General features: G+C 50.2%; 6 protein-coding genes across 6 annotated transcripts; 4 read left to right on the forward strand and 2 right to left on the reverse strand.

The window, feature by feature from the left end:
- Positions 1–190: 190 nt before the first annotated feature.
- Positions 191–2,947, forward strand: BDW70DRAFT_108266 (Ras GTPase activating protein IRA2). The gene is made up of 3 exons (XM_073734461.1): positions 191–597; positions 651–784; positions 839–2,947. Exons 1-3 carry the CDS (start codon positions 393–395, stop codon positions 2,840–2,842), a joined length of 2,343 nt encoding a protein of 780 aa, XP_073599090.1. The 5' UTR covers positions 191–392; the 3' UTR covers positions 2,843–2,947.
- An 855-nt stretch (positions 2,948–3,802) lies between these two features.
- On the forward strand, positions 3,803–5,703 carry BDW70DRAFT_129728 (SEC14 family lipid-binding protein). Its single transcript, XM_073735671.1, has 3 exons — positions 3,803–4,302; positions 4,377–4,500; positions 4,570–5,703. The coding sequence occupies exons 1-3, from the start codon at positions 4,070–4,072 to the stop codon at positions 5,194–5,196; spliced, it is 984 nt and encodes a 327-aa protein (XP_073599091.1). The 5' UTR covers positions 3,803–4,069; the 3' UTR covers positions 5,197–5,703.
- A 56-nt stretch (positions 5,704–5,759) lies between these two features.
- On the reverse strand, positions 5,760–6,880 carry BDW70DRAFT_129731 (uncharacterized protein). The gene is made up of 2 exons (XM_073735672.1): positions 6,632–6,880; positions 5,760–6,556 (listed from the first exon to the last, which is right to left on the reverse strand). The coding sequence occupies exons 1-2, from the start codon at positions 6,806–6,808 to the stop codon at positions 5,873–5,875; spliced, it is 861 nt and encodes a 286-aa protein (XP_073599092.1). The 5' UTR covers positions 6,809–6,880; the 3' UTR covers positions 5,760–5,872.
- A 235-nt stretch (positions 6,881–7,115) lies between these two features.
- On the forward strand, positions 7,116–8,972 carry BDW70DRAFT_108289 (uncharacterized protein). The gene is made up of 2 exons (XM_073734462.1): positions 7,116–8,359; positions 8,409–8,972. Exons 1-2 carry the CDS (start codon positions 7,229–7,231, stop codon positions 8,841–8,843), a joined length of 1,566 nt encoding a protein of 521 aa, XP_073599093.1. The 5' UTR covers positions 7,116–7,228; the 3' UTR covers positions 8,844–8,972.
- A 594-nt stretch (positions 8,973–9,566) lies between these two features.
- On the forward strand, positions 9,567–11,714 carry BDW70DRAFT_147909 (uncharacterized protein; the record flags this gene model as incomplete). Its single annotated transcript, XM_073738794.1, has 1 exon — positions 9,567–11,714. One exon carries the CDS (start codon positions 9,567–9,569, stop codon positions 11,712–11,714), a length of 2,148 nt encoding a protein of 715 aa, XP_073599094.1.
- Positions 11,715–12,899: 1,185 nt separating this feature from the next.
- On the reverse strand, positions 12,900–14,096 carry BDW70DRAFT_108300 (peptide alpha-N-acetyltransferase MAK3). Its single transcript, XM_073734463.1, has 2 exons — positions 13,676–14,096; positions 12,900–13,578 (listed from the first exon to the last, which is right to left on the reverse strand). Exons 1-2 carry the CDS (start codon positions 14,057–14,059, stop codon positions 13,321–13,323), a joined length of 642 nt encoding a protein of 213 aa, XP_073599095.1. The 5' UTR covers positions 14,060–14,096; the 3' UTR covers positions 12,900–13,320.
- Between the last annotated feature and the right edge of the window lie 157 nt (positions 14,097–14,253).

A 14,253-nucleotide genomic window follows, 5' to 3' on the forward strand; every position in this document is an offset into this window, starting at 1 on the left:
CCAAGTCCTTTAACCTCCGTCATTCTCTGCCTGACTTTTCTTATTCTTCATTCAGCAAATTGACTTGCCATGACTCGCAGTCCACGCCCAGCGACCTGACAATTCATCATTCGCCCCCAAGTCCAAGCGCTGCTTCGTTTTCGGACGGTCTTTAACGCGTCTAGTAAGGGATATATCCGTTTACCGATCGCCTCTAGGCCCCGGCCCATATTGTTCACCTGTCAATGACCGGCAGTTGATCCTCAGCAATTGCACCCAAGCTCTACTGGCGACCTTGGATATTTATTGTGTGATCCCGGTGGCTCATCGCCTAGCGAGATACACCAGGAACTGAGTATCCCTCCGCGTGCCGCTCTACGCTTCTTGAACGCCCGAACCCGATCTTTCACAAAATGTCGGTTGCGACAATGTTACAACCAGCATCTAGAGCGTCTACTTCCTCTTCCTCGTCATTTCAACCGATTGCGCGCCAAAACACAATGTCATCACACGACACTCGGTCCCTTCGTCAATCGAAGCGGATGTCCGTTACCGCACTCTACCTGTCCATGTCCGCGAAGGACAGAGACCTTGAAATCTCTGATGACCTGGCTAGAGGTTAGTTGCCTTGGGATGTCACTAGACCGGCCTATTTTAACCTATTGATTTAGCGCAAAAATTCCTACGTGAACTGAAATCGAAGATCTCCTCTCAATCGAAAAAGAATTTCGTACTGGAAAAGGATGTTCGTTACTTGGATTCGCGAATCGCTTTGCTTATTCAGAACCGTATGGCTCTGGAAGAGGTAAGTCAGACCAATCGCTCCACCCGTGATTTTATTATCTTACAAGAATCATAGCAAAATGAAGTTGCCAATCGCCTGGACGATACGGTCGATCCACAAGAAGGATTCTTCCCCAATGACGAGAAAACACAAAAATATGGCAACCTTCTTTTCCTTCTCCAGACAGAACCGCGTCACATTGCCCACCTGTGCCGATTGGTCTCCATGTCCGAAATCGATTCGCTCCTCCAAACGGTCATGTTCACCATTTACGGAAATCAGTACGAGAGTCGCGAGGAACACCTGCTACTCACCATGTTTCAGTCCGTGCTCACATACCAGTTTGACAATACCCCCGAATACTCCTCCCTTCTGCGACAAAACACTCCTGTTTCGCGGATGATGACCACCTACACCCGACGTGGGCCCGGTCAGAGTTATTTGAAACAGGTTTTGGCAGAGCAGATCAATGCACTGATTGAGTTGCGCGACGTCGATCTGGAAATCAACCCTTTGAAGGTTTATGAGACTATGGTAAGAGATATCGAAGAAGAGACGGGCTCGCTCCCCGATCATCTCCCTCGTGGCGTCACGGGAGAAGTTGCTGCGGAAAACCCACAGGTGCAGGCCATTATCGCGCCGCGCCTCAAGAAGCTCACCGAGATTGCGAACTCTTTCCTTACAACCATCATCAATTCGGTAAATCAAGCACCTTACGGTATCCGTTGGATTTGCAAGCAAATTCGAAGCCTGTCGCGCCGCAAGTACCCAGACGCTCATGATCAAACCATCTGTACCCTCATCGGAGGCTTCTTCTTCCTGCGCTTCATCAACCCGGCTATCGTTACTCCTCGATCGTACATGCTAATCGACGCCACACCGACGGAAAAACCTCGTCGCACTTTGACCTTGATTGCCAAGATGCTCCAAAACCTAGCCAACAAGCCGTCATATGCAAAGGAACCATATATGGCCAAACTGCAGCCTTTCATTCAGCAGAACAAGGAACGTGTCAATAAATTCATGCTTGATCTTTGTGAAGTGCAGGATTTCTATGAGAGCTTGGAGATGGACAATTATGTTGCCTTGTCTAAGCGAGACCTCGAGCTACAGATTACACTTAACGAGATGTACGCTACACACGCTTTGCTGGAAAAACACAACGCGGCCCTGGCCCAAGACCAGCATTCCCACCTCCAGGAGATCTTGCAGGAACTGGGCCCGGCTCCTCCACAGCTACCACGGAAAGAAAACCGAACTATTACGGTTCCATTGTTCAGCCGATGGGAAACAGCATTGGATGACTTGACTTCTGCCCTGGACATAACGCAGGAGGAAGTTTTCTTTATGGAAGCCAAGTCTACCTTTGTTCAAATTCTGCGTTCTCTTCCCCCTCACTCGTCCGTGGCTCGTCGTCCTCTTCGTCTGGATCGCATTGCTGAAGCCGCCGCGACTTTGAAGAATGACGCGGTCATGGTTCGCAAGGGTATTCGCACTATGGAGCTCCTGAGCCAGTTGCAGGAGATGGGGGTCATTGATCGGTCGGACGAGTTCAGCCTCCTCCGCGACGAGGTCGAACAGGAACTCGTCCACTTGGGTTCGTTGAAGGAGAAAGTTATGGAGGAGACTAGGCAGTTGGAGTCGGTTTACGCCACCATTCGTGACCATAACGCGTATCTTGTGGGTCAGTTGGAAACATACAAGTCTTACCTGCAGAACGTGCGCAGCCAGTCCGAAGGCAAGTCAAGGAAAACGCAGAAGCAGCAAGAATTGGGTCCCTACAAATTTACCCATCAGCAACTCGAGAAGGAGGGGGTGATTCACAAGAGCAACGTCCCTGAGAACCGGCGCGCAAACATTTACTTTATGTTCAAGAGTCCCTTACCTGGGACATTCGTTATCAGTCTGCACTATAAAGGTCGTGCCCGTGGCCTTTTGGAGTTGGATCTCAAGCTCGATGATTTGCTCGAGATGCAGAAGGACAATTTAGAAGACCTTGATCTGGAATATGTCCAGTTCAATGTTTCAAAGGTGCTTACGCTCCTGAACAAACGCTTCTCGCGCAAGAAGGGCTGGTAAAGGTTCTCAAGACCTACAAAAGTTCTCACTATCTTTGCTAGTGAAATCGAGTTGGCTCAAGCGTCCAGGAGGCGAGGCCGACTGGATTCTCAGCCACCGGCTCTTCTCAGCGCCGTGGCGCCTACAATGTTACTTTTAACTCGACGGCGTGGCCTGGCTGGGCCGCAGCATTGTGCTAGCATACGCTTGAAGCCGCATCTTAACTGGCCATGTCAGCACTCCAGCCAGTAACCAACCTAATTCGAGGCACATTCTACGACAGACGCCTCTCATTTGCCAATCGGGACTTTCCGGTTCGATGCAATATTCTTGGTGTGGCTGCTCCTCACTTTCAGTGTAAGAAGGTTCTGATCTCGCTGGTCGGGGAAGAACATTTACACGTTCAGCAGCCCACCGCTGATTTATTTTATTTTGTCCTTACACCCGTTATACCCCGTTGAACGATGTTGCACGTTTTGCTCTCTACTTCATGACGTTCAGAGTTCTGTTTATGTTTCCCTCTCCTTTTTATATTTTTGTATGTTGCTGTCGGTTATCTGTTTTATGTTATATGTAATTGTATGTATCGAAATTAGCGTATTCGCTGCTATGCAGGCTATAATGAGGAACAATTTTGCCATGATACATCAGCAGCAATCTTCTCTAACATGGAATGTGATCTTCGACCAGTTATAGCGGTGAAATGCACAATAGGTAGAGATGGGCGGCACTCTTGACGCATCGACGCCACGGTGGCTGACTTTGGCCTGGGGTTGGAAGATGACGTGAGGGAGGCAGCTATAGCATGAAGACATTCCTGATGAGTATATAGAGAGTATTTTGACATGCGCTTGCATAGTAATCATTCTCTCAACTCCGCTACTCCTGAGAACGTTTGATCAACGTGGATGGCCACGAGTATATTAATTATTGTGGTTGACCGCCTTGAGCCCCTCCTGAAGCTGACTAGCCCAACTCATTCTTGACCGTATATCCCCCCTCTTCGTTCTCGTTTCCTTTTTGCACTGCCTTTTCAAATATTCTCTGCCTCCTGGCCTAGTGTTCTGGCTTTTCAAAGAATTGGACTTTCTCCTGTGGCTACATTCTTAGAGCTGCTGAAAGACCATCTCTTATTATTGCCCATCTCCACTCTCTCCATCTCTGCCCCAAATCAACCGGCCACGGGGAACTACCGGACCTCAAAGCCCTTACCTGCAGCCGTGACAACAACGCCCGCTTCTTATCAAAATGGCAGCTCCTGCTGAGAAGCAGACGTCTAAGTATGACGACTATGATTTTCCAACCACCGCCCCCGAGCCTCAACCGGGCCACCCTGGCCACACCACTCCAGAGCAGGATGCCAAAGTAGAGCAGCTCCGGAGCGAACTTGAGCAGGAGGGCTACACGGAGAGGCTGGACACTCTCACTTTGCTTCGCTTCTTAAGAGCTCGAAAGTTTGATGTTGCCGCAGCTAAAGCCATGTATGCTCCCCGTACCCCTTCGTGTGACTTTCTTTCTCCTGTAATCCTCAGCTAACCCCGTTTTCTACTCTTAGGTTCATTGCAAGCGAAAAGTGGAGGAAGGAATTCGGCACGGATGACCTTGCACGTACCTTCGAGTACACTGAAAAGCCGGAAGTCTTCAAGTATTACCCTCAGTACTACCACAAAACGGACAAGGTGAGTTTAGAGGCTGTCCCCTTCTCGCCCATCGTAAGGGGAACACTAGCTAATATCATGGATGATCAGGACGGACGGCCTGTCTATATTGAGAAACTGGGCAATATTAACATCGCCGAATTGCAAAAAATCACTACCGACGAACGCATGCTCAAAAACCTTGTTACCGAGTATGAGAAACTTGCGGATCCCCGTCTGCCCGCATGCTCACGGAAAGCTGGAAAACTACTCGAGACATGCTGCAGTATCATTGACCTGAAGGGCGTTGGTATTACAAGCGCCCCGTCCGTGTACGGCTATCTCAAAATGACCTCCGCCGTCTCTCAAAACTACTATCCCGAGCGACTTGGAAAACTGTATCTGATAAATGCCCCGTGGGGCTTCAGCACTGTTTTCAGCGTAGTAAAGAGCTTCCTGGACCCTGTCACTGTTAACAAGATCCATGTCCTTGGCTCCGGATACCAATCCGAGCTGCTGAAGCAAGTTCCCAAAGAGAATCTTCCCCAGCAGTACGGTGGCACCTGTCAGTGCGAGGGAGGATGCGAGTACAGTGATATGGGCCCGTGGCGGGAGCCCGAATGGGCTAGAGAACCGAAGTGGGCAAACCCCAAGGAGAACAAGGGCAATGTCCCGGCTGAAAACGCTGTCGCTGAAAAGCCGACAGAGGCGCCGGAGGCCCCTCAACCCGTGGCATAGAGTCATTATTAGGGGCTTTGTCTCATCTATGTTTCTTACTCCGTCCCAAACTATCTATCCTGTCCGTGTTTTCCTGGTATCTTGGATCAATATGGTAACAGCTCAGGCTCTTTTCTCCATCTCCTCTTTCTTTTTCTTCTCTTCTATTGACAATAGATTTACTGCCTAGAGCTCTTGAATAGGCTGCGTCATATTATCCCTGTCATACTTGCCGGACTCGCCTGCGTCAGAGTGAGTCTGAGTTGCATTTGCACACGCGTCCCATTATCGTGCATCGCGCCTGGATTGCCTTTCTTTTCTTTTTTTTTTTTACTTCACATCCGTTGTCTGTCCATCTGAAAAAATTAGATTCTGAGTATGTGGGTAATTGAGTGGCGCAAGACTATAGATTGGAGCTGAAGGTTAGGGTAAGGGGTTAGTGGTTGAGGTTGACAGAATTGAGTTCACTCAGAATAGCTTGTCAATAACTAGCTGATGCACAGGTGGTATGCCGAGCACTTGCAGTCGGCTATTTTACTTATAATTCGTTGAAATATGCCTGTACTCATCGCAGACGAGTAAATCATTCATCATTTCAAATTGGTATCACCCTTGATAACGCCAGTCCAGAACCCAGCTAGAGGTATTCGAGCAACGCAAAAAGTCCAAAAAGAGAGAAAAGGACCAGAGAGCTATGTCAGATCTTTTCCACAAACTCAACCGCCCGCCCGGCTCGCTCAGCTTTGCCTACTGTAGATGCCAGCGCATTACCATCCACACCATCAGACTTGGACAGAGCAGCATCGTCATCCCCCAGTACAGGCTCGCCCTGCAGCCGAAGGAGTGTCCGCAATGCATCCTCGTAGACCTCTGCCATCTCCCCATTCCGCCACCGCTCCGCTTCCTGTTTTGTTCCAAGCGGGATATCCAGATTCCACTCCTTCTTCCTTGAGACTTTCCCCCGCCGTCTCTGCTCCCCTTCATTAGTATTACCAGCGTCTTCTTCCGGTCGCGTTTGCAGTTGATCTGGATTTCTATCCGCGTCTACATCGTTCATTTCAACATCCGCATCATCTTCCTCCTCATCGTCGAATTCCTTATCCTCCTCCTCGATAATCCTTCCCAGTTCTTTCGCGTATTCCCTCGCCGCCCGTCGCGGCGCATCCCTCCTCAACTGCGCGACAGTTGTAGTTAACGACTCAAGCTGCGCATACAACGACGCAACCCGCGCCGCTAACTTCCCGTCGAATGGCTCATACTCCACCGTTTCAAGCTCTGTTGGCGCGGTAAATGCTGCTGGGAAAGGAAACTCTGGTGATGACGAGTCGAGCCCGTTGATCGAGACGGAGGCGGATGCGGATGTGAATGTGCGCGTTATGAACTAGATCGAATCAGAAAATGAATTGTTAGCACAATTGCATATCAAATCTAGTTGAATTGGGAAATATGAAGATACATCGTCCACAAGCTCGCGCACACGCTCGCGCATAGGATCGGGCTCATTGTTTGGGGCTGCGGAGGGGGGTAGGTGCAGGTCTAGTTTTTGGCGGGAGAGAGCAACGGTGTTGCTGTGGAGGTAGGTAAAGTCTGCGGCAGATTGAAGTTCGATTTTCCGGTAATGCGAGGAGTCCATTGTCTGTTTTCCAGCGAGGGTGTGGTTCTGAACTGGCGATGATATGAACTTCCGCGTGTTTTGCAGATAACGGGCTTGGATATAAGACGGACGCGTGTCGGACTCGAGGATGGGCCATTAGCGGATTTTAAGTGCCTTGTAGCCTGAATATCTTACTGCCTGAACCTCCAGGCCGTAAACTAGAAAGGGGAAGCATTTCTCAGGCACCAAACAGCAGCAGGTCAACCCCACAATCGACGTCATTCTCGATCGATCGGGCTTCTGCTTGTGAACCGTTCAGACATGATATTCGCATGTTTCATCCTATCTAGAGAGAAGCCGCCGCTACCTACCTTTTTTTCCTAAAATCCATCAAGGATTAACCCAGACTATGGCTATGGGCTTCCGAAAACTCATATAAGCACCCTAGCGCGCTATGCAATGGCCTCCAACATCAAGCTCATCGACAATACAGCTCCTGCCGAGCGGCCGGCCCAAGACGACGCATCCTTCTCCAGGGTAGCAACCACCACCAGTTCAGTGTCTAGGCTATGGAGTCGACCATCGATCCGTGCGGAGCGGGCGAAGCGCCGTTACGCGAAATGGCAGCCTGAGCGGCTGGGTGTTGTCGCTAGTGGAAGCAAGGACATTGCTGAGCCTGGGTCGGAACAGCCGCCGTCATCGTCAGACGACGGTGGGTTATTGCGTGCAAGAACAAATACAGATACCCTTACCAGTACAAGCGCAATTCCGGAGGACGAGAGTCATGTCAACGACGGCAACGACGAGAATATTAACCCGCAGCGTATTGCGACGGAACAAATACAGCAGTACGATTTCGGCACTGGCAGCGAAGCAGAAACAGGAGCTAAAAGGTCAACTACTCACCAATCAAAAAATCACCCTAAGGTCTGTGGCCTGAAACCAGGTAGCGAACTGGACATACTCTATGAGAATCAGCGCGGCTGGTTCTTCTTCGGCGTCCCGCTCTATTCCCACCAGTCACTCCTTAACACGGACCCGGCTCCTTGGGTGAATGCCACCGGGAAGCGGAGTTTTGTCGATATCACAAATGCGCAGGTCCCTGACCCCAGCTGGGAATGGGCTTGGAAAACATGGTATGTAGATATGTCCGGCGACGTCGACGAGCAAGGCTGGCAATATGCGTTTTCGTTCTTAAGGTCATCATCGTGGCACGGCACGCATCCGTTCTGGCATTCATTTGTCCGCCGGCGGCGCTGGGTGAGGTTACGTGTTAAGAAGGCTTCAACGGAGCGGAATCAGCGCAGTCGGACGGGTTTGGAAATGGCGCATACGCTTAATGAGGATTACTTTACAATACATTCTGCGTTGAAGCAGAAGAGAGGTTCTAGTTCGGAGAGGGCGTCGAGGGGTACGTCTGCTAATATAGGAAAGCTTGTTATGGATACGCAGGAGCATGTGGAGGAGATTAGGGACATCCCTACATTAATGTACGCGATCAGAATCGCAATCGTGGACCGGGAAAAGCTCAATGCTGTGAGGAAGTTTGTTGACGAAGGAGTAGAGGAGCTCTACTATCTAGAGGGAAAAGTAAGTGCCCTCCACATCATATGTACCACTACACTAACATCTTACCTAGATCCCTGAGATAATGACCCGATTCGTCTACAGAACCTCTCGCTGGCAGCTTCTCACATATCTGAACGAAACAATGCAATCCCTAGCTCAACAACAAAAAGAGCTCGAAACGACAGGCCAAACACAGCCAGAATTAGAAAGCAATATCCAAGATCTCCGGCGCAAACAAGAATACCTCTCCCGTGCCACCTCCACAGCTGAGCGCCATCTTATCGGGCCCCCGGTGCTTCGACTGCAAGAGCTGGAGCCTACTAAGAACCAGAAACATGCATCAACTTCAGCCGCTGAGCTGCTGGACCTCACACCGGGAAATAGGAGGAATAGCCTTATCTCGAGAGTTTCAAGCAGGTTTACGTTCAAGCCGATGGACAACGGGGGTCATATAAAGGGAATCCCCAAGGAGGCGGAGATTGGGCATGATTTTCACATCTATTGAGGTTGCTTATATGTTATTCCAAGACAAGGCGTGGTTTTCATCTGTCGCTGATACCCTTTTCCCCTTTTGTCGGGCGAATTTGTTAGATAGTTTTATATGCGTTCAAAACTCGTTAAACGGGATGACACGATCCAAAATTTATACTACAATGATTAGATGAAATGAGGATCTGAAGTGGAATTAGAAGTGTCTCATCGATAGTTACAGTAATGCTCTGCTGGATGAATGGGAAGTTCACCGCCTCCGGCTTCCCCGAGAAGCTTCACCCGTGGTCCGGCAAAAAATGTTGCCTTCCTCCCTCGAGCTTTCAACGTCGATACTATTACTTATCTGCTCTTCCTATGCTTTAATTCTTCGTGTGCTGTCCATCATATGTTCTCGCGTGGCCGTCCGCATCTAAAAAGATGCGGTCTCTATACAGTTCTAGCGGACTGCGCAGCTGGCCGTGGACCTCATTCCGATGAACCTCTCCTCTTCCTCTACCCGCGCTGGTTCGCATCAGCAGCTCGAGAACAGCGGAGATTGATAAATACGAACAGGTGTAGCTCTCGCTGTGACTCTCGAGGATCCCTGTCTCGCCCTACACCTCGCAGCTCGCGGACCCGGAAACAGTCTTTCGGCGCGCCTTCAAGAAAAAGATGGCTCTCCACTGAACCCAAGTCTCTCTCTTCGAAAGTTGACCCAGATGGAGCGAATGACTCGCGTTTTTCAACAAAAGCAACTATGCCTACGGCACAAGCGAACGCGGCGGATATTGCAGAGTCTAGCAGTGAGGAGGAACATTGGAAAGTCGATGGAGATACGGGTTCGGAAAGCGACGCGGATTCCAAATTGAAATTCATTCGAGACTTTTGGGAGAAGTATGCTGAACGAAAACTGCCTGCTCCTTCATGGATCGCGGCTCGAAATGGGGTGCATAAATCCCGAGCTCTTGTTCGACCTTTGAGGCGCAGTGTAGGACCGGGCCGCAAAATACGGCGCAATGCTAGAGACCTACGGAGACATGGCCCGTCGCTATATCTTAAAACAGTGCGACTTCTTGAGTCTGCGGGAAAGCGTGCTACAGATCAGTCAGGCTTTGCTAGGCCGAACTTTTACTCGGCCAGCCTCGTTGATAACCCAGACGTGCAAAGCAAAGAGATTCTCATTCCTGATGAGACAGTTGCTTTCTTTGCTGGCGTGTTAGAGAAGTTCTCGCAATCGGAGAATATCTGGTTTATGCGGCTGCATGGTGGTTGTCGGGTGCATATTCTGCCTACTAATGAGAGCTCTAGTCAGGACCGTAAGGTTGTCATCTCGGGTTCACCCCGGGCAGTGGAGGTGACAATACACCGCATAATGATGGTCAAAAAAAGACAGGAGCGTGGGGATCCCCTACTCGACATTCAGAAGCCGCCACTGCCCATTCTTCGCTCTCATCTTGCGCTAGGCGAAAATGGGAGAACTGTGACATCGATGAAAGCAGTCAGGGGTGTTTGGGGTTATGTTTCGCGACCAAGGGCGGATTTCGATACTTTGGTGGCCAGTTGGCCCAGCCTCACAACTGTGAGGCAGTTCGCGGAGCATGTTGAGCAGCTCACCAAATCTGAACGCTCACCTGGACATCATACGCCTCATCGACAGCGTGTCGCTATGGCGTTACGGGATTTGTTTTCTCATGCCGACAAGGAGCACTTGATATCTACTTCGGCATTAAATACAGCAGTCTCATATCTGCTCAAGCAACATTATCGGGATTACGTTCGGGGAATTCTCAACCGTGCAGGGCATGTTGCCACTACCGAGACGTTCAATATTATTCTGAAGTCTGTGGCCCGAAATCAAAATATCGTTTCTTTCCGCACTGTCGTGGTTGTCATGCGTCGGTTACGCATTGCTCCTGATGCCCGTACTTGGCTGGCCTTCCTCGACAGCCTTGTTTCGCCCCTGAACAAAGCACACTTGGTTAGGGTATTAGAGCGAAAGGGCTATTTGCAGGACAGATCTATTGTCCGAAGTTTGCTGCAGGTCATGGTCAAGGATCTCTTCAAGGCACACCTCAGAGACGGCAGAACAGTGAGAGAATTCTTTTACAAGACTATCATGGTCGCTGGATCGAACTGGTTCCCGCCGTCATTAATTAAGCAAATGTTCACCGTTACAGTCCAACTAAGGAATGTACACGCCATGCAAGAGTTACTGAAAGTATGCAAGGAGAATCAGCTGCAGCTGCCAAGCGCTGTGGCATACGAGGTTATTCATCTCTTCCCCCAGGACACCTTCAGCGCCGTGCACTACGTGCTCCAATGTCTCGACAGCCCAGATGCCGAACTTGATAAAGAGACCTACGAACAACTCTTCGTCAACGCCTTTCAGAATAAACACTTCAACATCTGCCGCGTGCTTTGGAGATACGCCTGCATGAACGAGTCCACAACAAAACCCATGAGGAGCACCATGAACTTTCTTCTAACGCAAAATAAAGCATCAAACCGTTTCTCGGAATGGGACCAACGGTGGTGGACCTCCGCTGGCAAAGTCATTGCTGGAGTCTGTCTACATCTCCCCAAGTACCCGCTCAAGGATGACCTCCTTCGGGTCATCCCACCAGAATTCCACGACAGTCCCCTCTCGGCCTTTGTAAATTCTGGCACGGTCGAAGGGAAGGAACGCGCGAGGCAGCGCACGGCAGCCAAAGCAATCGTCAGGCACGACTATCAGATTGGCGCGTGGTATCGGCCGAAATACTCGGTGACACACATGTTGGAGGCTGCTCTCGCTCTAGATAAGGAATGGGGCAGTGTTCCCCGTCCCGCGAATTGGTTCTTACAAAACGCCGTCAACATCCCTATCGAGTTGGATTTGAAGAAGCGCAAGAGACATAAGAGGTAGAACTGTGCCTATCTTCTCCGAGGTTTCTTCCCACCCGTGAAAAGGCTTTATGGCCTGATATCCATATATGGCTGGCCTTGTCGGATCGGAACGTATAAATCTCCTATTGTACTATATCCCATGTATATTCATTTACGCCCTACTTAGACTAAGCCACCCGGCCGCTGTACCTATATACTGTATATACCAAGTGCTATAGACATTGTATCATAGACATCGTTTTTTGAGTCTGTATACTATGCCGAGCAACTAATCGGATCAATTGGTTCTACGAGGTCAATGAGAGGACCATTCGCCTTCGAAGACCGCTGTCGCGCTGCGTACTGTAGCACCTGGTTATCAAACCTTGCCCTCCCGATGACAGGAATCAAAATCCAGCTCGAAGCGAGCGGCGGAGTATGAGAACCGCGACATCATCATGCCCTTAGATGCCGCGCTAGCCGCAGCCTACTGCGATGCAGTTTTACCGTCTCTGTCGTGACTCGATCTATTTGCACCAGCTGAAGGGGTGATATCGTATATGCTCTGAGGAATCCGGTGAGTATAAGCTCCCGGCTATTCCATCTGACAGCAGAGCTCACCTTCGACCAGACCGTCAGCAACGTCTTCTTTCGAGAGCTAAACTATATCCTTATGACTACGGGTATAAAAACCTGTGATGGATCAGGCAGCTTCTTCGATGTAAAGGACAAAGCGTGCTCAATCCATTCCTGGACATCGCAGCCAAATCTCGCTCAGCCGGATGATGCAAGATCAACAACTTAGGGACAGCTGTTACCAAGTCCGCAAAGTAGCCCCGCTGCGGACTAGGCGGGAGGATCAATCACACGACGCATACGGCGAAAGTTGGGAGGACAGTCATATTCCGTTGCATGGCATTCTAGTCTAAACGAAGAGACAAAATCTCATCGCAACAGAGATACAACAGGCGCGCCCTGGTCAGAGTCCGTGTTCCTGTGCCTCGAGAAAGAGATTGCCGTCATTGGCGCGGCCGTAGGCTCTCGTCGAAGAAACTCATCCACGAATGATGGATGGGGTGGACAGTAAGCGTTTCGAGCGATGTATGGTACTGGAGATCGTTCCTTTCATCCTCTCCTGTGCAGAGGAAATAGACATCTGAGGGCAATTGGTTTCAGGAGCCAAACGCTCGACAATCCTGATAGTTATGTGTTCGCTGTGACCGGCGCCGCGGCGAATCCACAATATCTCTGAGACACTGGGCTCAGTTATATTCAACCACTGTTCGAACGTATCCGGAATATCCTGCAGCAAGCATCCGGAAGCCGCGAGATAAGCTGCACGGTACCCGTTGTAATCTTCATAATAGTAATCAAAACGCAATGGCAGAGATTTGCAATGAGAGAGGAAAGTGCTAGGGTGCAGATAAGGGGGCGGGCTGATCACAGTCAGCAAGAGACTAAACCAGCTTACCGGCCTTGTCTGACTAGCGATGTAGCCTCGCCCAAAACCTAAACTCTGAATATCATTTGGCCGCAGCCATCATGTTCAAATATCAAAACGCTTTGAAAGACGACGTGAATTCAGCCTTCTATCCCGGATTAATGCAGTCATTATCATGAGTGTCGTAGCAGTGTACACCTGACCATCATGCCCCGTTCTCACTTAGCAACGGCGCCGGCGGAGCAGGGGGAGGAGGGAGATCGTCATGAGCGTAATCTGGCGGAGGAGCATATGGGTCGAACGACGTTCTCATCAGCCCAACGCCCTCCTTCAGGTATAGCACCAGCCGATAAGCCGAGTTCCCGTTCAGATAGTACCGATGCAGACGCTTACTGCGCAGGAATCCAAGCCGTTCGTAAAGCTTCATTGCAGCTGTATTCGTGATCTCGGTTTCGAGGGCGATCTATCCAATTCATCATTAGAATCAGTCCGTGAATTTGTGCACAGGATAAACCACAATTAAGCCACAAGAAAACAAGACAAACAGAGTCGATACACACCTCATCCGCACCCCGCTTCTCCATTGCGTCAATTGCCATCCTCACAAGTTTCGTCGCAACCCCCTTCCCACGAGATTCTTCTTGCACGGCCAACATGGCGATATACCCGCGCATCGGCCCGTGTCTGTGCGGCTCGAGCTTCGAGACCACGACGCCAATCATTTGTTCCTCGCCGGTTGTTGAGTTCGTGTCCATTGCCAGGAAGCAGAGGTCACCCCATTGGTAAAGGAAGTAGCGGTATACGTAGATGCTATAAGGCTCCGAGAGATCTTTGGAGATTAGTTGGCGCATGGCGGCGACGTAGGCATCTTCGTGGGCAGGGTTGTAGCGGATGTAGCGAATTGAGGAAGGATCATCGAAGGGTCGGTGTGTCGTGGAGGCCATTTTTTGGTGTAGAGGAAGATAGTGGGGGATGAAGGGCGTGTGTCTGGTATTATTGTATGATGGTTGCGGAGTGAAGTCGGAGTCTGAGCGTCAAAAAGTACGGCGCATGTGATTGCGAGCTTATCGGGTCGATGGCCCTGATTCCATCGATCTATTACCCACAAACCCCGTCTTCTCTATTTTTCTCTATTCTA

This window comes from Aspergillus foveolatus, assembly GCF_047715535.1.
Source record: "Aspergillus foveolatus strain CBS 279.81 unplaced genomic scaffold BDW70scaffold_7, whole genome shotgun sequence".
Taxonomy (NCBI): Eukaryota; Fungi; Ascomycota; class Eurotiomycetes; order Eurotiales; family Aspergillaceae; genus Aspergillus; species Aspergillus foveolatus.